The sequence below is a fragment of the Sinocyclocheilus anshuiensis genome, unplaced genomic scaffold (assembly GCF_001515605.1).
Source record: "Sinocyclocheilus anshuiensis isolate Anshui unplaced genomic scaffold, SAMN03320099.WGS_v1.1 scaffold1089, whole genome shotgun sequence".
Classification (NCBI taxonomy): domain Eukaryota; kingdom Metazoa; phylum Chordata; class Actinopteri; order Cypriniformes; family Cyprinidae; genus Sinocyclocheilus; species Sinocyclocheilus anshuiensis.
In genome coordinates, this window is record NW_015555709.1 from 119,122 (window position 1) to 141,945 (window position 22,824).

Genomic DNA, 22,824 nt, shown 5'->3' on the forward strand with positions numbered 1-22,824 from the left:
TGGCATTCTATCCAGTTCTAGGCCGTTCTTTTAAAGATAAGTTTATATAAAAGGCAGGCAGGCTTTCTTACACTCACACACTCTGGGTTCATCTTAAAGCTGTACATGTGGGGACGGCCGGACAGATGTGGGGTCACCCCAAAGCTGTTTATGGGAGATTGAGCCGAAGGTCTGATAAATCGATCGTGTGAGGCCGAGGTTATTTACATTATATCTCTCACACGGCCAGAGATAAATGACTCTCTCCTCTATATGTGCTTCATCACACTCAACCTACTGCTCCTCTTCTCATCGCTTAAAGTCTATGCTCACACACACGCTCAAACTCACCAGGTGCATGAAACTTCATTACTGTGAAAACTATGATGGAGACAGAGCGGGACAGATAGGAAGAGAGAGGCCAAGATGGAAGGATGCAATCTTTGTGCATGCGAGTACTGTGGGAGGGAGTCACATGGGACAGATTTTGAAATGAGCAGAGCCAGTACAATCTATAAAGCTAAAGGTTTCTGTTTCCACAGAGAGCGTGTTATCATCAGGATGAGAGTACAGACCAGTGAGGACAGCTCAGACAGCTAACAACCCCCAAACTTCCCAGCAAAACTCCACTATCAAACCTCCACTGTCCAAAAGATTGGAGATATTCTGTCTGTGTCACTCTCTTCAGCTTCATGTCTTCCCTATTAGGCTGTGGAAGAACCCTTTGGTTCAGATATATCTAGTCAGTGAAATGCAGCATAACTGTTTTTAACAACACCCGTTGCAACCATCCAAAGCACCCTATTCATTCAGAATACCTTAGCAACCACATAGTAACACCCTGGGAACCACCCACACCATCATAGCATTGCCCTAGCAATCACTGGGATTATTATTGTTAACTAAGCTAAAACTATTAAAACATTTTTGATAATTTCTTTAAAATAACTTTGAATAAAGCTGAAATAAAATAATGAAAATAAATGACAATTTATATATAATTATATTTAAACATTTTGTTTATTTTTAATATATTAAAATATTTTTAAAAAATATGGTTTACCAAGCTAAAACTATTAAAACATTTTTGATAATTTTGAGATTAAATTGACATTATTTTTTAAATAAAGCTGAAATAAAATAAAATAAAATGTAAACATTAGATGAAAAATCTTCAACTTGACAATAACTGAAATAAGAAGAAAAAAAACTACTAACGGGAAATAAATAAAAAATAAAGCTGAACTAAAAAAAAAAAAAAAGATTAAACCCAAATTGTAATATTTAAAAAAATATTAAATTAAAAAATAAGATGAATAAAAACTGAAAATATAAAATAAATAATATAAAAGTTCATTTAAAATATTAATAAAAACTATAATAGCCTGTTTCCTTTTGATTATTAAAATTAGTAAAAGTCTCCTCGCTCCGCACTCCTACACAGCAACAGTATCGTGACAATTACTGCAATTTAAAATTACTTTTCTATTTGAATATATTTTCAAATGTAATTTATTTCTGTGATGAAAACTGAATTTTCAGCATCATTAGGGAAGTAGAGAACATGAATCATTTATTTAGTCTATTTTAGTCACCTAAAACAAAACCATTTTCTCTCTTCTCTTGTAACAGAGAAGAGAAAAAATGGTATTGTATCAAGGCTTGTAAAAAGAGAGTGCCGTTTTCCATCTTTTAATGACATTTACATAGGCCTAGGTGCAGTAATCCAACACAATTTAGATAAAACAAAACAGTTGCTCAAAATGAAAGTTATTTACCCTGATTCTGTATGCCTATGCTGTAATGCAAACGTACATTGTTTAATATTCCATTCAAGACAAATGTGAAACCAAGGAGGATCATTGGGATTACATTCAAAGCCTGTGCAGTTATTGACAATGTTTAAATACATCAAAATACTGATGTAGTAAAAGAAACAATTTCTTATACAGTTTCGAACGTTTGTATTACAGCATAACTATGGGATGCTCTCTCTCTCTCTCTCAATATATATATATACATACACATATTTTTAGAACAGTAATTTATAAAATATACTTTAATAACAAATATATTGTTTAATAATTATATTTCAGAATTTTAATTTATGCAGTTCATATATACAGTGCATCCGAAAAGTATTCACAGCGCTTTACTTTTTCCACATTTTGTTGTTACAGCCTTATTCCAAAATGAATTTAATTAATTATTTTCCTCAAAATTCTACAAACAATAACCCATAATGACAACGTGAAAGAAGTTTGCTTGAAATCTTTGCAAATATTAAAAATAAAAAAAATCACATGTACATAAGTATTCACAGCCTTTGCCATGACACTCAAAATTGAGCTCAGGTGCATACTGTTTTCACTGATCATCCTTGAGATGTTTCTACAACTTGATTGGAGTCCACCTGTGGTAAATTCAGTTGATTGGACATGATTTGGAAAGGCACACACCTGTCTATATAAGGTCCCACAGTTAACAGTGCATGTCAGAGCACAAACCAAGCCGTGAATCCAAGGAATTGTCTGTAGACCTCCGAGACAGGATTGTATTGAGGCACAGATCTGGGGAAGGGTACAGAAATATTTATGCAGCATTGAAGGTTCACAGAAGCATGTAGTCTCTGTTACCTTTAATGGAAGAAGTTTGAAACAACCAGGACTCTTCCTAGAGCTGGCCTCCTGGCCAAACTGAGCAAATGATGGAGAAGGGCCTTGTCTAGACTGGTGACCAAGAACCTGATGGTCACTCTAGTTGAGCTCCATGATCACATGTGCAGATGGGAGAAATCTACAGAAGGACAAACATCACTGCAACACTCCACCAATCTGGGCTTTATGGCGGTGTGGGCAAACTCAATCCTTTCCTCAGTGAAGACACCCCCTTTAATGAAAACCCAATCCATTGCATTCAGAACCTCAGACCGGGCAGAAGCTTCACTTTCCAACAGGACAATGAACCTAAACACACAGCAAGAGTGGCTTATAGACAACTCTGTGAATGTCCTTGAGTGGCCCAGCCACAGCCTGAGATTGAACCCAATCAAATATTTCTGGAGAAACCTGAAAATGTGCATCTACCCCCATCCAACCTGACAGAGCTTGAGAGGTGAAGAGGTGAGGAGAAGAATGGCAGATAATTGCCAAATGATGATGATCAAAGCTTGTTGCATCAAACCCCAAAAGATTTGAGGCTGTAATTGGTGCCAAAGGTGCTTCAACAAAGTATTGAGCAAAGGCTGTGAATATTTATGTACATGTGATTTTTTGTTTTGTTTTTTATTTTAATAAATTTGCAAAGATTTCAAACAAACTTCTTTCACATTGTCATTATGGGGTATTGTTTGTAGAATTTTAAGGAAAATAATGAATTGAATTCATTTTGGAATAAGGCTGTAACATAAAATGTGGAAAAATTGAAGCGCTGTGAATACTTTCCGGATGCACTGTATAATATACACTACCTATATATAATTTAGTTCTGTAATAATTGTAAAGAAATAACAGTATCAAATTATGTGTATTGTTATATATATATATATATATATACACACTACAATTATTAATTATTTTAAATGTATGTGTGTAATTAACATTTTTATAATTTTAAATACTTTATTAAATGTATTTACATTTATTAAAATATCGGTGTATAATTTATAATAAATGTATAATAAATTTTTATTATTTAATTAATAATTCATACCCATTATAGAAGTGCTGATCTTCTTAGCTGGTAAACCATCTATTTTTTCTTTACTGTCCCAATACTTATGGAGGGCACTGTATGTAATATAAATATATTTTTAATACAATTATTATTTAAAATATATATGAAGATATTCATAGTTTATAATTAAATAATTTTAAATTGATTAAAAGATTTGTGATACATTGGCTAATTCATGCAAATACAGTGAGAGAGAGAGAAAGAAAGAGGGTTGCTGAACTCATGCAGTCACCCATGCATTGTAACAGGATATGAAACTCAAGAGGAGAAATATAACTCTCATGTGAATGAGTCTGATGATTAATCTCTCTCTGCTGGGGTCACTCACATATTTGAAAGATTTTTATTGGTTATGGTTTTGAGTTTTAATAACATCCTCAGATCTAAGAGGTGAATTGTTGTCATCTGACTGTTATGTTCATTATGCTCTGGATCGTTATGATTTAAAAATGAGGGCTGCCATGACAATGATAAATGATTCTTTTCTAGGAATTCTTTTTCTAAAACAGTCCAGCCTTTGGCTGACTTACACAGGCCAACATTAAAACACACACACACACAAACACACACACACACACACACACACACACAAATACAAAACATATAAACAAACACAGAGAAAATATAAAGGTCATACAAAACAACAAGCAAAAATAATAGAACAAAAGCTAAAAATAATCTTTCAGAAATTAACCAAGTATTGCCAGCATAAACTGCATTATAACTTGTGTTGATGTTTTTTTGGATAAAACTCCAACACACTACCCCCTGAAAACACAACACACTCTCATTACATGTGCACTTTACCGCAGCAGACAGTGACGTATGTGTCTGAGGTCAAACAGTCATTCACCGTCTTATCTGTACTGTCTCACCACCTCGGTCACTCACTGGGGTTCACCAGACCACAGATATTTTGGTACTTCCAGTAAAAAGAAAACAAAATCTTGTACAATCCCAGCCAGGGAATGCTTACACTTCATATGAGTGATGATGGTCACTGACTGGCAACTTGTATTATGTCATGCCATACAAACCACCTTTCTTTAATAGTGATTAAAACAGAGGTTGCACACTGGGCACATACACACACTATACTGCTAAATACAGTCATGTATTCTTCTGACTGCTTAATCACAATCTGTACACACACACATTTTTCACACTACATTTAACCCAACATTCGGATATAAGGCCAGGGTTAGCGCAGGGTAACTACCACTTTACCATGGTTTCTAAAGCATTACAGTGTAAAACAATGAGGTGCGAGACTATTACAGCGAGTCATTTAGCAAAAAACAACTAATCATAAACTGCCTTTTTACTACGATTTATTTTTAAAATATTTTTTAAAAGAAGTCTCTTATGCTCAACAATGCTGCATTTATTTGCTCAAAAATACAGTAAGACTGTAATACTGTTACTGTAAAATATAATAACAATTTAAAATATCTATGTACATTTTATTATGTTTTAAAATGTAATTTATTCCTGTGATGGCATTTTTAGCTTAATTTTCAGCAGCCATTAGTATGCTGCTTAATATTTTTGTTGAAAAGATTATACATTTTTATAGGATTCTCTGATTAATAGAATCTTTTGTAACTGTAAACGACAGTAAATGCCGTTACTGTCACTTTTTATCAGTTTGTGTCCTTGCTAAATAAAAATATTAATTTTATACAAAAAAAATGTGAACAGTAATGTACACATGCAAATAAGAATAATAACCATTGTTTACAAATGTACACTTTGAAATAACAAAATCTGAGGACTAACTACTGACTAGAGCTTATTAAAAGCAGATATTGCCTTTTTATGACCAATACAAAAATAATTTTAAGTTTTTGATAAACAATATGTGTAATCAGTTTTTAATTAGGCCTAATTGCTGTAGTATAGTACAAAGTATTTATTGACAAAATACAATAAAAACATGCATTATGAATATTTTACTAATAATAACAATTGTTATTTATACAAAGTTTTTTGTGATCTGAATACTTACAAACTAACTGTTAAGCTACACATTTAAAATACCATATTATTAAAAATATTGGTCAAATCGATTATGGGTTTATCTCTACTACTAACTAACTAGCATCGAACAAGATAACCCAGGATACAATACATTTAACAATTTAAGATGTGAAAGCCAATAAACTGACCACAACAATTTATACCCGAATTTACTCCTGAAAAAAATAATTAGATACTGACAACGAATTCTACACAAAATGTATTAAATGACTACAGAACAAGACTGAATAACTAGCTCATAAAAACAGTGATTTCACTCTTTTTTGGGCAATGATTGTTCTCTTGAGGCACGGTGCTGTAAAATATTAAACAAACCGCCAAAACTTTGCGAGTTTGGGAAAGTAGGAGTGACCATCCACACACATGCAGCATTAACTAGCCTAATGCGTTTGTCACTCGCAAAAATTTGCAGTGCATACGTGGCACAAACTAATGTTTAGTTCCACAGTGCAAGATGTAGTAGATTTACAAAAAGTGTCCAGCTTTGTTATTTTCTGAGCAGTTGAACTCAGAGGAGAAGCCCTCACATAAAAACACTCGAGCCTGAGTGACAGCAGAGGTCAGGGAGAGCTGTGACATCACTCAGTTTTAGGGGCCCGACTGACGTCATGGCCTTTTCCTCCCGCTTTTTATCAGTTTATTTATCTCAAGGAGAGGATGAGAGAAAGATAGAGAGGCAGAGAGGAGAAGAGAGAGGTGTTTGTGATGAGAGAGGCTCGTCTTTATAAACACATCTTCATTGCCTTTCTTGCTGAGTCCACACACAGCCAGAGCACCACACCCAAGCACTCCATCGCCATAGAAACCAGCTGACCTCTGACCTCCATCCTCACCTGTGCCAGCTCCTCGACCAAGCCTGAACTTCCTGTTTATGTGCATTTAACAGAAATGCCACGGAAAAGCAAGACAAATATTCGTAGTGGCAGGTAGTTGAGGAGTCAATGGTGTTCAAATGGCTTACAAAATAGCTTAAAAATATTCAGTAGTTATTGAATTTTAAAATACTTTCTTCTATCCTAACTTAATATGGCAAGACAAATATAAGTAAGAAATTCAAAGGGTGATATCCCCGAAACGTGTAAATACTGTGGTGCTATAAAAACACTGTTCTGTTTATCTGAACATCCAAAACAGACCAACAACAGCAACACTGGCATTAACCAATGGTGTGAGTTGGGGACGGTGAAAACGCATGCCTCGTCCAAATACCCACACTTGTGATCTTGGCCACTTGAGAGAGCGTGCGCGCGACAGGAAGTAAGTGCGCAAGACTGTCCCAGGTCTTAAAAACGCCAAAGTGCAGTGCCCTAAACACACACTAAATCCACAATATCTTGAATACCGCTCCAGAGCGCTATTCGTAGCTTAGTGTATCCCATCATGCATCATGTTTTGAAAATAAATAATGAGACTTTTTGCATAGATCTTGCAAGAGGTTACGGAAACCTTTCCAATGTAAGTTAAAAAAAAAAAAAAAAAATAGATAGTACAAATACTTTGGTAGTAAGACAAAGTGTTGCATGTTTTATTGGTGCAAAGATAAGTATAATTATTTTGTACAACATTTGCAACTGCTTTTTAATCACTTAAAGGGGTCATATGATGTGATTTCAAATTTTCCTTTCTCTTTGGAGTGTTACAAGCTGTTCGTGAATAGATAAGATCCCTAAAGTTGCAAAGACTAAAGTCTCAAACCCAAAGAGATATACTTTATAAAAATTAAGACTCGTCCACGCCCTCCTAAAACGCCTCGTTGAAACATGCCCACACATGTCTACGTCACTGTGTGGGAAGATTTGCATAACACAGCCCAAATGTTCACGCAAAGAAAGAATTTTGACTCTCGCTGTAGTATTGTTGTTGCCGCCACCGCCATGTCGTGGAGATGCTGCATTTCATTGTGAAAGCGAAACTACTTTGTTTGGCCTTCCAAAAGAGGACACAACTAGAAATTAGTGGTTAAGTTGTATTTACAACACTGTTCCAGAACAGTTCAACCCAAATATTCGTGTGTGCAATGCATTTTACGGAGGACGAGGACTGTTTCCTGGGAAAGTAGCCTACAATGTACATTTTCATATTTAATGGATTTACCACTGACGATTCAAACACGAGTTTTGGGCAGCGTAGAGTAGCGCTTGTTGTTTGTCGTTTCTCCGATCAAAAATGCAGACATGGTTTTATGTTTACGCGGCGCGATGCAACGCAATGTGTAAAAAGACAGTATAAGTCATTATAATCAGTAATTATGTCCCCACTGCATGCAACAAATGCCTCGTTTATAATGGGTTTTATTGTTTTTGTCTCGTCGCACCGGGCCACGGCATCACAGTATGGTAAGGGGCGTAACATTTCCGTCACACGCTTGAGGTATTCGGCCAATCACAATGCACTGGATAGCTGGCCAATCAGAGCACACCTCACTTTTCAGACCGATGAGCTTTGTAAAAATCGACGCGTTTCAGAAAGGCGGGGCATAGAGGAGAAACAATAATGTACAATATGTGGAAAATAACGTGTTTTTTTAAACCTTAAACTGCATAAACATTTCATTACACCAAATACACAAAATAATGTACTTTTTTAGCAACGTCATATGACCCCTTTAATTAGAAGCACCACAAATTAAATTGTGTCATCTGTTATAGGGACTACTGAACAGACATTTAGAAGTTTATTTAAAAATGCAAAGTACTGAATCTAAAAATAAATCTCTGTAAACACTTGCATTTTTACAACACTATAGTGTGTCCCATCAGGTAATGAAAAGTTCTACGCACACTTGTGGTCAAGTGCAAAGACTGCAAGTGTGGGTATTTGGACAGGGCGTAAGTCATTATTTTGACATTTGTGGCACACAATTTTTTTTTAAATTATTTTATACATTTTGGGATTTAATAGAGTAAGAAGCTGATTTCTATGTAAATGATTGAACTACATTTAAGCACTGATCAGCAAACTTGTGGTAGAAGTAAGCAGTGTGTGTCGATGGTCGTGTGTGATCTGATTTAGCTGGTAAGAATGGATGATGTGAACACATGGAAGTTCCCAGATCTGTGTTTATGGCTGAGACATAGTCTGTTCTCTCACACTCAGATCCTACGTCTGCTCTCTTTTTACGGCTTAGTGCTAAAACACCAGACACTCCAGTGTGCATAAATCTACTGCCTTTAAATCACTTGTAGAAAACAAACCAGTGCATAGAGCAGGTGTGTGTGTCTCTCTCTGACTGTGGTTGTCTCTCTTTCTTTTTTCTATCACTTTATCTTTCTCAGTCCTGCACTCTCTTCCTGCTCTCTTTTCTGCTTTGCCAGATGTGATAAAGATGCAGAGATCTGAGAAGTCTCGCTCTCTATGAGTTTATGGCACAACTGTTCACAAAGCTGGGAAGTTTTTCCATAAATTGCTTCTTTATTTACAAGCTATCAGGAAACATCACATTTTGGCTGATTTATACTGTATATATTTGCACAAAGTCAAGGAAAGAGGAAAATGTAGTAGGAAATTATCAAACTGTTAAAACAATTAAAACATTATGTGAGATTAAGGTAAACAGCACTTTTTCAAGTGACGTAGGAATGTATAATTTGTAATTATATAGAAAATGTATGCATAATAAATTATATTATTATAATGTAAAAAAGTGTATATTCTGATTATTGCATCCAAAAAATAATTTCACATCTATTAAAATAACATGCACATTCATTGCAACCTCAACGCCACAGTTTGAGAACCTTTTCCCATTAAAAAAAAAAATAAAATAATGTCACACAAAATAATTTCACATCAAAAGAATTCAATCAGTTTGGGGAAAAACATGGCCTAGAAATAAAATAAAATAAAATAGAACTAAATATATGAAACTGCACTATGCCCATTCCTGTTCTGGTGGCCTGAGGAAGACCTGATTACTGGAAGTGGTTTTATGCACATTACTTCATTTATTTACCTGAAAGCCTTTGAGATAAAGCTGTAAAAACAAGCCCAAAAGCATTTTCATCTGTAAAGAAGAGAATATCTGAGATGGCTGCTCCCCAGTGTGTATCATTACCCAGAATGCATTACTGTAGCGCAGCAATCCCAGTGTTTGGTTCCTGTGATTTCTGCCCAATGTAAACATGGAGTGGAGGGTCATGCTCCACCCCTCCTTGTTTACAAATCGCACTCATTACCTCAGCAACACATCCAACAGCACAAACAATGTTTAATATGACATGGCGTTTCAGCATCTCTGTCTTCAAACTAGACAAAGAGGCATCCAGATGCATTTGATTTTACTTTTACAAGGGTTCTAAAGGGTTCCAGAACTCACATCCTCCTGCAAGCTTACGCCGTCCAATGCCCCTCATCTAACCCCAAACACTCTCCAACGGAACTGACCCTTTCTTAACCTCCGACCCGAGTCCTGCGCGACCTTTAACGTCCTCTGTACTAGCGTAACATGCAAATGGTGCGTCATGCTGGTATTAAGCCATCGGGCTGTGTTTATGCTGTTTGGCAGAGTAGATAAAAGCGATAGCACTTCCTTTTTCTGACCTCCAGTGCGGTAAACAAGAATGATGGTTCTGGAATCGACTGGAGTAAAAGCAATGGTTATTTTTTTCCCCATCCAAAAGATGAGCGGATAGGAGAACAGAAGATCCGAGAGGATCTTGGTGGTCGGGGACGGGCAGGGCTCACGGAGGAGCAAGGGAGTGATGGAGAATGTGTTTACTCTGCCTGTTCGGTCTGTTTATGTATCTTCTATCTTAATGAACAACGTATTATTTCTCTCAGGAAGAGAATTTCAATGATGCTAAGGTCTATTTTATAGTCTATAAACACACTTAAGTCTCTGAAGTTGCAGTGCGGTAGGGGGCGTGGCCGACGTCGCTTGTGGTCTGACACTGCGCTAACCTGCTTTAAATCTCAAGCTTTATAGTAAACAGCTCTGGACATCTTTACAGGGCTTTCCACACACAATTTATTTTATTTACTTCAGTATATTTCTGCCAGAGAGGCCCTTGAGATTTCACAAAGCCTATCTGGTAACCAAGGAGGAACCAAACAACAGCACTGAATCACTGAAGCTATTGTGCTGTTTTGCCTGGGAAACGTCCAGTTTGGAGTCTTAGAGTGCAACAGAGTTCAGGCGAGCCCAAATTAGTAAAATCAGAATGGCTTGGTAAATGCTTTGGAATGAAAAATTAGGGAAGGATGAAAGTAAAATTGCCTTTGGGGTTTAATCAACATTTAAAGGAATAGTTCACTTAAAAAATGAACATTTACTCACCCTCAGGCTATCCAAGATCAGGGTTACTTTTGACAGGCATTTTTGATTTAGTCTAGTCTTTATCTTGAGACAAAAATGCTTAATAGTCTTAGTCACATTTTAGTCTTTCATAGTTTTAGTCGACGAAAAGTCATTGCATTTTTGTCAACTTTTAGTCATTACTTTTAGTCAAACTGCAGTTACCAACATTTATTTTGGTAGCTATTTTATATGTAGTCTTCAAACAAAAATAGTCATTAATTCTTCTCTCTTTAGACCAAATCAAATAAGCATGAGAAATTTGAATCAAGGATTGAATTTGGAAAAACTTGAATAAATTGACAATTTTCATTTTTGGGTGAACTATCCCTTTAACAGTAGTGAAAAGGGAGCAACTTATAAAAATTATAGTTGTTCATATATAATATATAATTTTTGAAAAAGAAGCAGAATAAGACAATAAGACAAATACGAAAGAGATACAAATTAAACTCGTTTTTCAGATTCAGTAGGTTTACTTAACATATTTGTTTAACATCTTTTGTTGGTTAACATTAATGACACGGATAGGTACTTAATTAAGAATGCTGTCCCATTAAGACGGAATGCATGCATGGATGACACACGTTCAGTTTTCACCCACCTGTTTACATTCACTTAATCCATAACCGACTGTATTTACGTGAGATACTCTAAACGATAGACATTTGGACTGCTGTGTGTGTATTTGAGATATGAGAACTGAAGAGGAGGAGCGTGCGCGAGAGAGAGCACGTCTATCAGCTCGATTCCGCCTATCCCACCTTCACTAACTTTAAGTTAATCGACAAGGAATTGTGACTCCCGGGAAAAACGGGACGTCTGGTCACCTTATCCCTACCCCTTCGGGTGCTGAGGCCATTGTTTCAGATCGCTAGTTCGCGTTTTATTAGCCCATCTGTCAACTGCGGCTGCCATACTGAGACTAGATATGCAAATGCCCCTTATCCGATTGCAATCTAATGACAGGGACGCACATTTTGAAGGACAATAGCCGGTAGGCTATTCTATAGGATGTATTTTGAATGTCCTGTAGTCCTCAAATAACATATAGTTCCGTCTCGTCTAGTTAACGAAGACATGGCATAAATTTAGTCACAGAAAAAATGTTCGTTAACGAATATTTTTCGTCGTCGTCTTCGTTGACGAAATTAACACTGTCCAAAATGTAGATGAGTTTGTTTCTTAACCAGAACACATTTGGAGAAATTAAGCACTACATCACTTGCTCACCAATGGATCCTCTGCAGTGAATGGGTGCCGTCAGAATGAGAGTCCAAACAGCTGATAAAAACATCACAATAATCCACACACTTCTTGTGAAGCAAAAAAACTGTTTGTAAGAAACAAATCCATCATTAAGATGTTTTTAACTGTTGCTTCTGGACAAAATATTAGCACATAGTCCATAACGCTTCCTCAAAAAGTCCACCCCCTATTGCCCTCCCACATCAAAATCCACCAACACATTTGTTTAGAACTGTTTTCAATTGTAAACATTGCTTGTTCTGTGCATATTTCTCTCCTGATTCAGACGAGACAATTTTTCACTGGAGATAGTTCACTCATATTTTTCGCTTGAAACAGTGGTTTGAAGTTTAAAATGTCTTAATGGTGGATTTGTTTCTTATAAACACACAGCTTTTCACAAGATGTTAAATGGACTTTTACTGCACTGGACATTAACTGCAGAGGATCCAATGGTGAGCAAGTGATTAAATGCTAAATTTCTCTAATCAGCATTGAGTCTGTTATCTCCTGTTTATCACTGTGAATCTGCATTGTTTAAAGCACTATCAAAATGAAGGTAACTTGACTTTTGTCCAGAGACTTTACTGTTAGTATCATATCAAATAAATTAGATTTATCTGAGGCTGGTTCAGCACATAATCTAGGTGTCACGAGTTCATTCACTAAAAGTGCTGAAGGTCCATTCAGACAGCTGAAAACCCTCAGTTATATCCTTTTCTCCTAGTCATGCCAGAGTGGCTACTTCAATTTTGCAGTCACCTTTCCAGAAGCCGCAAAACCGCTAACAATGCTTTCTGTCCAGATGTGTCCACTTCAGACAAAAGCTGCTGACCCCCTTAAACCTGGACCTGAGACAGGACAAAATAAACACAGCCGTGGAAAGCTGTGAATAATATCTCGGAAAAAAGAGTGTCGGACACAATGCAGTGCTGGACGATACCGTCAGACAGATGGCCAATGTACAATTTTTCCTAAGTATAGGGGAGATTGTACGGGCAATTGTTTAAGTGTTAAGTAATTACATTGGATTAACTAGTTCAACATGTTCAGAGTGTGGCAGTAAGTGGTCAGGAGATTGAAAAATTACCAATAATAAGAAATCCTATAGTCGACTACGCCACCCGGAATACACCTTACGCTTCAATTAAGATCATTAGAAACCCCTGGATGTGCAATCAATCCTGCTGGACATTGAACAATTTACGCATAAAAACTTGTTTAAAACAAACTTTAAACTACCCATACCTACCAAGAAAACGGTACAATGCTGCAATACACATGGTCGCTCACCACGCAGGATTACAGCTACTTGCAGGCCCATATCTAAAAACAAACAAAAGGTAATAAGCCTCTCCATTTAACAGGCAAAAAGGCTTTTTTAAAACAGGGACAAACCTGAAAACTGGCCAACAGCCAGTACACAACAGACAGGAGGATAACCCAACTGCTAGCACTCATTCAAAGCGCCACATGTCACAAAGGGGCAGTACCAAGGATGATGCATCCCAAGCAACCAAACACTTCACCCTTTTAAATGCACAACACAGGCACTAATTGGCTCATGAAACCTACCCAACTGACCAATCATGATAAAGTACAAACACTGAGGTTCACCTGTTTGGGTAACGCCAGCCAATCATACTGGGTCTATACCTCACTTTGCTACAAGAGGTATTCACTTATGCTGGAGTGCAAACTCCTGCTTCCTTCATTTTCTTACAAAATGTGTTTCTCCTTGTCAATCACTTGATTGGTTCAACATGGTTTAACAACTTCTGGTTCGAAAGAAGTGTAAAATATTTAATATACCCATTGACAAATAGCATTTACTTCAGTGGACGCATGAAATCATACTACACTTCAAACTGATAGTCAGCTTCGTCTAGTGAACTCTCAGCATAGTCTGCAAATATGTTTACAACAAAACCATATTTCATATGTTTCATGTTACCCATATTCATATATGAAATGCAGCAGAAAAAAACAACAACAACAACAACTATAACACTCACCTGTGTCTTTGTAATGCTGTTTAACTCCTAGCAGGTGAAATGGAAAATGGGCCGTTAGGATGAAGGCTGACTTTGATACTGCCTGATTAAAAAAATAATAATAATTAAATTGTGTGTCTGGACAAAAAGTGCTGACAAAACATAAAACATTATTTAAAAAGTCTTATAGAAAATACCTATTTGTTTTGTTATTTTTGTTTTGGACATATATGTAAAGTTTTTTAAGGATTCATAATTATTTTCTGTTTATTTTAGTCTATCTTCTAATTCAATACATTTGAATTTACATGAAATTTAGATTTCAGGCAGAAATGTTGCTATTTTAACAAATGGCAGGTAAAGTTGTGGGACATATTTGGCCCATGAGAGGCGTATTTTAACATTCTGATTATTAAATTCAATATCAGGATCAAGTTTTAAAATATGCAAAGTATATTATTATTATTGGCACAGACTAATGTTTCTTTTACCAAAAGATGGCACTAGTAGGCTTTCAGTTATGAAGGAAAATGTATGTTCTACATTAAAACTTGTGTCGCTGATTTTCTCCCATCCGTGTGGAGGCGCTGTAGCGTGTTTGAACGGACAGTTTCTCATCTCGCGCAGGAACTGAGGCATCCTTGACAACAATCGCCGGTTGTCTGTTGACGCTTTTGTTTACTTTTGGTGTTTCTCCAACCGTTAATTTTATTCATATAGATTTTTAACACATTTGAACACTTGTTTTAAGATCGTCTCACCACGTTTTATAATAATAAGATTCTCTCGGACGCACTGTTTGACGCCCATATCAGTCAAGTAAGTGAAAGTTTCTTAGCTCAGTGTGCTTGCCATTCATTTAGTTATTAACTAAACGTCTCTGTGTTGTTTAAACTAATTTATGGTCGCTTTTGCATGCATATTTACATTTGTTTCTAACGGTGCAGCTCTGTTATTTAGTGTTTGAGCTTAACGTTAAATAGCTAGCATGCACGTTTAATGTTATTGTCTCCTGCTGATGCCTGTGTTGCCTTCATTTGTGATGAAATATAATATTTTACAATGAAATGTAAATCAGTTTGTTAGGAGTTGCTGCGTTATTGTTTTGTCATTTGATCTGTTTAAAACGTGTGCCAGTGCTTTGTGGACACAGCTTGAATGCTAAAATAGAGAATGTAAAATAATGGCTGCTTTGATATTTTTCAAGTAGGCATCTCAGCAGCTAAACTTGCGAGCTATTTCACTTTAGTACATAGAAGTGGTCATTTTAACAGATGCTTTTATTCAAAGTGACTTAGAGTGCATTTATTACAGGGATCATTCCCCATTGAAAGGCTGGGGTTAAGTGCCTTTGTTTCAAGCACAGTGGTCATAGTTAATGAATCACCACCTATTGTGGGTATTAAACCTTGATAACATTTGGTTACCAGTCATTTAAGGCAGGTATAACTTAGCTTTAGCTAACATCAAAATGTAACGTAAAACCACCCAGTACCTGGAGAAAAATTCTTACGTTTATGTATTTTGCAGGTTTTGTTTTGTAACGTGACATGCATCTGTAAAAGGGTTGTCAAGCTTAAAACATCTACAGCGGCTCCATGGAACCCAGTAATGATGTGGCACTTGATATCATCATTACCAATGTCGTATCTGTCTTCAGAACCAGGTGCCATCTAAACCTGCGTACCATCGGCCTAGAGGGGTCTAATGTCATCTACAAGCCTGAAATGGGAGTAAGTCTAGACAATTACACCTTTGGAGAGGAGTTGTTATACTTAAGCACCTATATTCTGGATTTACGAATGTTAGTATGAAAAGATTTGTAACCGTATTATTATGACCTTAAACTCTTAAAAAAATTTTTTTACTCATTTTGTCATCACTATACATCACTCAAATGATGTACAGATGTTATTGTCTCAAAACCTACTTAATAAATTTGTCATGTCTAAATGCAATTATAAACACTTTTTAAATTTGTGTGATTTTAGTCTTTTCAATCTTTTCCAAAAAATTAAGAATTCACTCGGTGCGTGCTGAACAACAGAACTCCGCTGTTTCAGTGATGACTCATCTGAATCCCTGATTGGCCATTGCATTCATAAGCTCAGCATAATCGTGTGTGATTGGTTAGAACGAGCAATAATGTAAAAATGCGGTAAAAGAAATGTAGGCCTAATGCAACAAATAAGCCCTAATATTAATTATAGTATTACTAGCCTGATAATGATAATAATAATAATAATCTTGCTATCGTCAAAGGCATCAGCCACAGGCGAGATCTCTGTCTATCATCGATACACAATACTATCGTCTATCGGCACAACCTTAGTGCGACCTATGACTAGTTTTGTGGTCTAGGGTCACATATTTGAGAAACAAAATGAGAAGATTTGCAGGAGAAAGGGTCCAATTGATGTTATACATTTTTTGAAGACTAGCAACTTTTCCTGCTATGTCAGTTGTGTTACATAATCGTTTAACATGTCTAGTGTTTTTGTTACAAAACATGCATTTTGTCCCTTACAGCTTAAAAATAATGTAATGGGACACCAACATGTGCACAATTCATGGAAAGTGCCATGTTTTCACCTTTTGCTCAAAATCATCAGTATCAGCAGTATTAATCAGTATATGGCCAATCATTAACGCATGTTGTTGCTTATGTTCTGTGGATGTTTTTCCAGAAAGTCCTGATGAAGCTGCGGAAACCACGTATCACTGCCACTATATGGTCATCAGGGAAAATTATTTGCACTGGAGCAACAAGGTCTTTCTAAAATCTGCTTTTCAATTCTCAGAATACTAATAAGCCAAGAGTTGTTTGTGCTACTGAAATCATCAATGTCTTCTAAAATCCTATCTTTTTTCTATCTGGTGAATTTCATGCATGTTTATTTTTGTTTAGTGAGGAAGAAGCCAAACTAGGTGCTCGACGGTTGGCCCGCTGCCTGCAGAAGATTGGATTCAAGGTGTCTAAATTGATTAATAGCTACCGTAAACAGCTTTGTAGAACTTCTGAATGATGTATTATTGTTATAATCTCATCTGCAGGTGAGGTTCTCGGACTTTAAGGTTGTCAATGTGTTGGCGGTGTGCTCCTTGCCTTTTCAAATCCGTCTCATCGAGTTCACTAAGAATAACCGACCTATTGCCAGGTAAGACATTATCAGGGTTCCCACACCTTGGTTAACTTAAAATTCAAGGTCCTTTCAAGGATTTTCCAGGTCCAATACCCTCAAATTCAAGGACTTAATGTGGGGACACATTTCAAGTGAGAGCAAGGTTACACCGTGTTACCTTGTAAGATACATTGTTACAGTTTTCATGTGTCAAACACAACTATGCAAAAAAAGCATTTTATTTATTTTTTTGCATTTATTTTTGGCCATATGACAGAGATCTGATATTCTATTTGTCGTATTGCATAAAACTGAAGAATATTCGGTACATCCTATACTGTATTCTAAAATGACCTGATATTAACTTTTGCATGGATTTTATTGAAAAGAGCTTAGGCTCGTGTAATCAGAAGTTTTAAGATATATGAATATGCTTTTAAGTTTTTCTTGCCTCATGGGTTAACATTATCTTAACAAGCAAAGCAATTCAACATTAATTTCACGGTGTGTCTGTGAAACGGTAAGGTACCATTGTAGTAGTTTCCTGTGTGCGTGAACGTCATGACAACGTACAATTATGGCAAGCCAGCAGAGTCAGAATTACGCTATAGATAAATCGCGTTTACATACAAAACGCAGTTTTTTCCGGCGTTTAAAACAGCATTAGCGCCGTCAAATACGGCGTCCTGATAGCAGACGCTGTAAAAAAAAATGCGCGTAAATGGTAAAAACCGTTGTATTTAACAGCATAAATTTAATTCTGACTCTTTTGGCTTGCCATATACAACACAAAGTGTCTCAAGTGGGAAACACTTAACATAACGCATAAAATGCGTGTAACTAACGTAAATCAAGCAAGCTAGTTTGCATAGGCCATGAAATGTTGGCGAAATAACACATTAGTCGACCAGAGGGAATAATATGTAATTTTTTCCAGAAAACTTCTTGCACAAAATAAATTCAAGCACTTTCAAGGACATGTATCTATGTACGTTTATTTTCAAAAACTTTCCAGGGCCTTGAATTTTTTTTTCAGATTCACAAACTTTCAAGGACCCGTGGGAACCCTGCATTATATTTGCTCCCATGGTGTTCTCAAACTCCACAGAAATTTCATTATACCCATGTATTTTAATAGTATGTGCATTTGTGTTGTGGATGGCTAGTATTAATGAAAGCAATTAAAGGGGTCATATGATGCTGCTAAAAAGAACATTATTTTGTGTATTTGGTGTAATGAAATGTGTAATGGAGGGGCTTTGTAAACATACAATTTGTGCTCATGCTCGTTTACATTTGGTATTAACATCCGTTTTGGGCCAATTTGACAACTGGTCAGAACTAAATACAGGTTTAAACAAGTTAGTGATGGATGTAGTGATGAAATCTGAGACCTTCCCTTCAATGAAATCCAGTCACAAGTGGTCACAGGAGGCACATTTGAGATGCATGTTAATACCAGCTGTGAACAGTAATGTGTCTCGCCTGACCACTTGTGATTGGATCGCCAGAGACGGATGTTAACACCGGCTCCAAAGGAACCTTAAGGGTCTAAAAAAGGGGAACAGTGCTCTCTAGTGGTGAAATGGTGAATGCGGCATTGAGCAATATCAAAACATGCCAAGGAACATGTTCTCCTACAGCTGGATTGCAGGTCTCATCACTATATATGTGTCTGTGTGTATTTTTAGCTATGAACCCGAGCTCCATCCTGCTGCGTCATACAGAATTAAAAACCTCAGGAGTACAGTGCAGGTGTTTTCCACAGGCAATATCACTGTTACAGGTAAACCACTCACACAGCGTTCGCTCAGTATAATTTTCACTACCATAATCTGGATTTATCTGGAATGTACTGCAAATATCTGGACAGTTGAAGAACCTTTGAATACAATGCCAGTCTGTAATATTTAATGAATTCGTATGAAAACTACCAATAAAAATGACTTCAGTGTCAAGTTACTTAAGAATTTTAAATTTCCAAGACTTCAGTGCTTGCCTCCATAGAGCTCATACAGATTACTGCATTAGTAAGAATTATTCCCAGATTATTTAGCCACATTACATTAAAGGCAGCCCACAGGACTGTATAAATCCTGAAGGTCTGGATATGAGCAAATATAATGTAGTAAGCTACAATGAAGCTCTGGAGTCTTTTTATTTGTTTAAGATTCAAATGTTTTTATTCATCAGTGATATTAATTAATAATTGTCTTAGTGTTTTTATATGTGCAGAAAATATTAAATAATATTATAGCATATTTTACTTAATATAATAATAGATAAAACATTTCGGCTTAATGTTTCTAGGTTTGATTTTTAAAAATCCTTTTTTTTTTAATTCATATTTTTGCATGGTTTGAGTTGGATCAAAATTTTATTTTATATTTAAGCGTAAACCTATTTAAGAATTTTTTCATGATTTCTGCATGAAATCATTTTCACACAAATATAACCATGAATAATTAAAGGGGTGGTTCATTGCGATTTCACTTTTTTTAACGTTAGTTAGTGTGTAATGTTGCTGTTTGAGCATAAACAATATCTGCAAAGTTACTAAGCTGAAAGTTCAATGCAAACGGAGATATCGTCTTTTAAAATTCTGGCAGTTTAATGCCTACAAAAACGGCTGGTAGGGACTACAAGAAGTTACTTCCCGTGACATCACAAACCCAGATAAACCCCGCCCCCGGGAAAAGACAGCAAAGGGGGCGAGGCCATGCTGCGCTGCTTTAGAGAAGAGGAAGAGAAAACTAGAGGTGCACGTAAAAATCTATTCATATATGAATCGCGATTCTGTCTTCTAACGATTCTAATGGATTCACAGGTTTCAAAATCAATGTTCTAAAGCAGCGGTTCTTAATACTGTTCCTCGCGTCCCCCTGCTCTGCATCTCTCTCTCTCTCTCTCTCATTCAGCTCAGCTCCAACAATGAACTGTTACAATTATACACTTATTTTCACATAGCTATGAGAAGCGTTAAACATGCACGCGTACTGTATTGAAGCTTTAATCAGGATAAAACTGTATATTAAAAGCTAACATAAGCAGTAGAATTTACAAATAACAGCATATAAAAGTTGCCTATTTCTGAGGGAGGGGCTTCATAAAAGCAAGAAATTGATCAGCGCGTTTCTCAGAGAAGGGACAGAGCGGTGTGGAATAAAGGTAAATTATGTGAAAAATAATGCGTTTTTAACAAAATGAAGCATTAAAGGGATAGTTCACCCAAAAATTAAAATGTGATGTTTATCTGCTTACCCCCAGGACATCCAAGATGTAGGTGAGCAGGCTGTGTCGAGGACGCGCAGTACAGTTCAGGCATTTTAGTGCATCAGAGGTAAAAAAACGATATAAATACTGTTCAGTTTCTTGCACAGACCGATCGCTGAACCACCCCTTTAATGCAACCCACTGTTTAGTACCTGCTTTCTTGTAAAACAAAAAGCTGAACTAATGTTAGACCTTATCCTATCAATAACCGTCTTTCCCTCTCTCTAGGACCAAATGTGCAGAGCGTGGCATCCGCAGTGGAGCAGATTTATCCTCTGCTGTTTGAGTGTCAGAAAGCTCTGTCATAAACCACACACACACATAGGCACCAGTTTGAAATGAAAAGCACCTTATCATTGAATGTTTTAAGGCTTGTAACTGTTGTACTGTATGTGTCTCCAAGGCAGCTTTTGCCATTTCACGTCCAAGCAGGTCTGGGTCGTGTGTTTTCAGTCATGCCTTTGAACCTTGACTTTGGTGTTCGGACCCTACATTTGCCATTTCACGTCCAAGCGGGTCTGGGTCGTGTGTTTTCAGTCATGCCTTTGAACCTTGACTTTGGTGTTCGGACCCTACATTGATTAATGACGACCTCTTAAAGCTCAGAAGAGGACCATTAGTGCATTGACATTGTGTTGCTGACATTGTGTATATATAAACACTTGAATTAACTGTATTATATAATGCATGGACACCAAAGTAAAACCTTGTCAAGCAGTGACATTTAAGGATCGCGTTTTACTGAAACTTCTTGGAAATTTTAGCTAATTTGATTCTAGTGACATTTTTGGAGCTCTTTTATTGATACTATATGTCAGAAGCGAGAAGTTAAAGGGCAAACACTTCACATTTAAACAGCAGGTGATGTATATCTGGTGTATACTATGGACAAGAACACTCTGGGTTGTGAAGGAGTTGTTGGTTCATATGTTTATGTAGTATGTGAAAACTTTTGTATTTTATTATAAACAAAATAAAATAATCCCTATATTAAGTCATTGCTTCTGTGTCTGCAAGAGGAATACCCCAGCATTACTCATATTTAGGCCCACAGGTCATTCAAAGTACTGCATGTCCACTGCCTCACTTAATAGTTTTGTAACTATTTTAAATGTTTAATTTGATTATTATTTTATCTTTTATGCTATTATCACGTTTACATTCATTCTTTCATTTCATCGTTTAAATTTCATCCGCACAAACAAGTTTAGGCCATTCATATTCTAACTCTATGCAGATTAGTCACAATGGGCCGTTTGAAACGCGGTTATAAGCAAAGTAAAAAAGTTTTCAATGAGTTTTCAATGTGTTTGGTTATACTGCGAAAATTTAACAATAAATGTCGTTTTGACGCTCTTCTGTGGCGCGACAGATCGCTGTAAATTAAAGTATTTGGCGCGAGTAAACCAATCATCTTTTCCTCTTTACTAAATACAGTGCGGGAAAAACATGGATAAACTTTAGAGGGTCATAAAAGATAAAATGCAACTTACTGAAACGTTTCATGCCTCATGTATTCGCCCAATTACTGAAACGTTTCATGCCTCATGTATTCGCCCAATAAGTGTTTGAACCACCGTCGATAAAACAGCTTGTGAGCAAGTCACGTGACGTCACATTTACCTCAGGGAAGTCATGTCTATGATTAAATTTACATAATTCGCTGGCTTACTGGAAAAACATTAATCTATAGAAAAGCATATCGCTACAATCTTAACTTTATTTACATGCATTTTATTTTTGTTTTATAATTATCAAATGTGTTTTTAATCTAATTCAAAAATTTCAATGTAAACAAAACAAAATGTTTGTTTAAATCAAAACGACTTGGAGCAAGAGAAAAGAGATGTGATTTTTGACTATAATCACATATATTTTTGAATGAACAAACTTTCAGTTTGTAATATTACATAACATGCCGATTTGCAGTTAACCTGATTACATGATGGCATCTCCTGCCAGAGAGACACCTTCAGGTGTTGTCTATAGTAGTGCTCAGCACACAAACACTGACACAGAACTTGGCTTTGACTTGTCATGGCATGATTATGGTCATGATTGCACAATTTCCAAAGTGTTTCATACCAGTAAGCTGTACATTCTCCATATAAATCTCAATCAGTACCAAAACTACTTGTAA

General features: G+C 36.3%; 3 protein-coding genes across 5 annotated transcripts in view; 1 reads left to right on the top strand and 2 right to left on the bottom strand.

Moving 5' to 3' along the window:
- Positions 1 to 14,344, bottom strand: part of LOC107671847 (eyes absent homolog 4-like) — a 77,375-nt gene extending 63,031 nt beyond the window's left edge. Inside the window, exon 1 of one of the 2 annotated variants that reach the window (XM_016464836.1) lies at positions 14,311 to 14,344. The gene's annotated coding sequence lies outside the window, so the exon portion shown is untranslated. The remainder of the gene's footprint in view (positions 1 to 14,310) is intronic. The other variant, XM_016464837.1, reaches the window with a different exon arrangement.
- LOC107671849 (transcription factor 21) overlaps positions 1 to 22,275 on the bottom strand; it is a 29,183-nt gene extending 6,908 nt beyond the window's left edge. The window contains exon 1 of one of the 2 annotated variants that reach the window (XM_016464840.1): positions 22,214 to 22,275. The gene's annotated coding sequence lies outside the window, so the exon portion shown is untranslated. The other variant, XM_016464841.1, reaches the window with a different exon arrangement.
- On the top strand, positions 14,874 to 21,172 carry LOC107671848 (TATA box-binding protein-like protein 1). Its single transcript, XM_016464839.1, has 7 exons — positions 14,874 to 15,108; positions 15,820 to 16,022; positions 16,977 to 17,059; positions 17,198 to 17,261; positions 17,344 to 17,447; positions 19,103 to 19,197; positions 20,913 to 21,172. Exons 2-7 carry the CDS (start codon positions 15,888 to 15,890, stop codon positions 20,990 to 20,992), a joined length of 561 nt encoding a protein of 186 aa, XP_016320325.1. The 5' UTR covers positions 14,874 to 15,108; positions 15,820 to 15,887; the 3' UTR covers positions 20,993 to 21,172.
- Positions 22,276 to 22,824: the final 549 nt, after the last annotated feature.

Excerpts from the sequence above, each read along its gene's own strand:
- LOC107671848 (XM_016464839.1), top strand. The coding sequence starts at position 15,888 with ATGGAACCCAGTAATGATGTGGCACTTGATATCATCATTACCAATGTC. Across the intron at positions 17,262-17,343 it reads TGCAGAAGATTGGATTCAAG|GTGAGGTTCTCGGACTTTAA; the intron begins GTGTCTAAATTG and ends TCTCATCTGCAG. Across the intron at positions 17,448-19,102 it reads AATAACCGACCTATTGCCAG|CTATGAACCCGAGCTCCATC; the intron begins GTAAGACATTAT and ends GTGTATTTTTAG.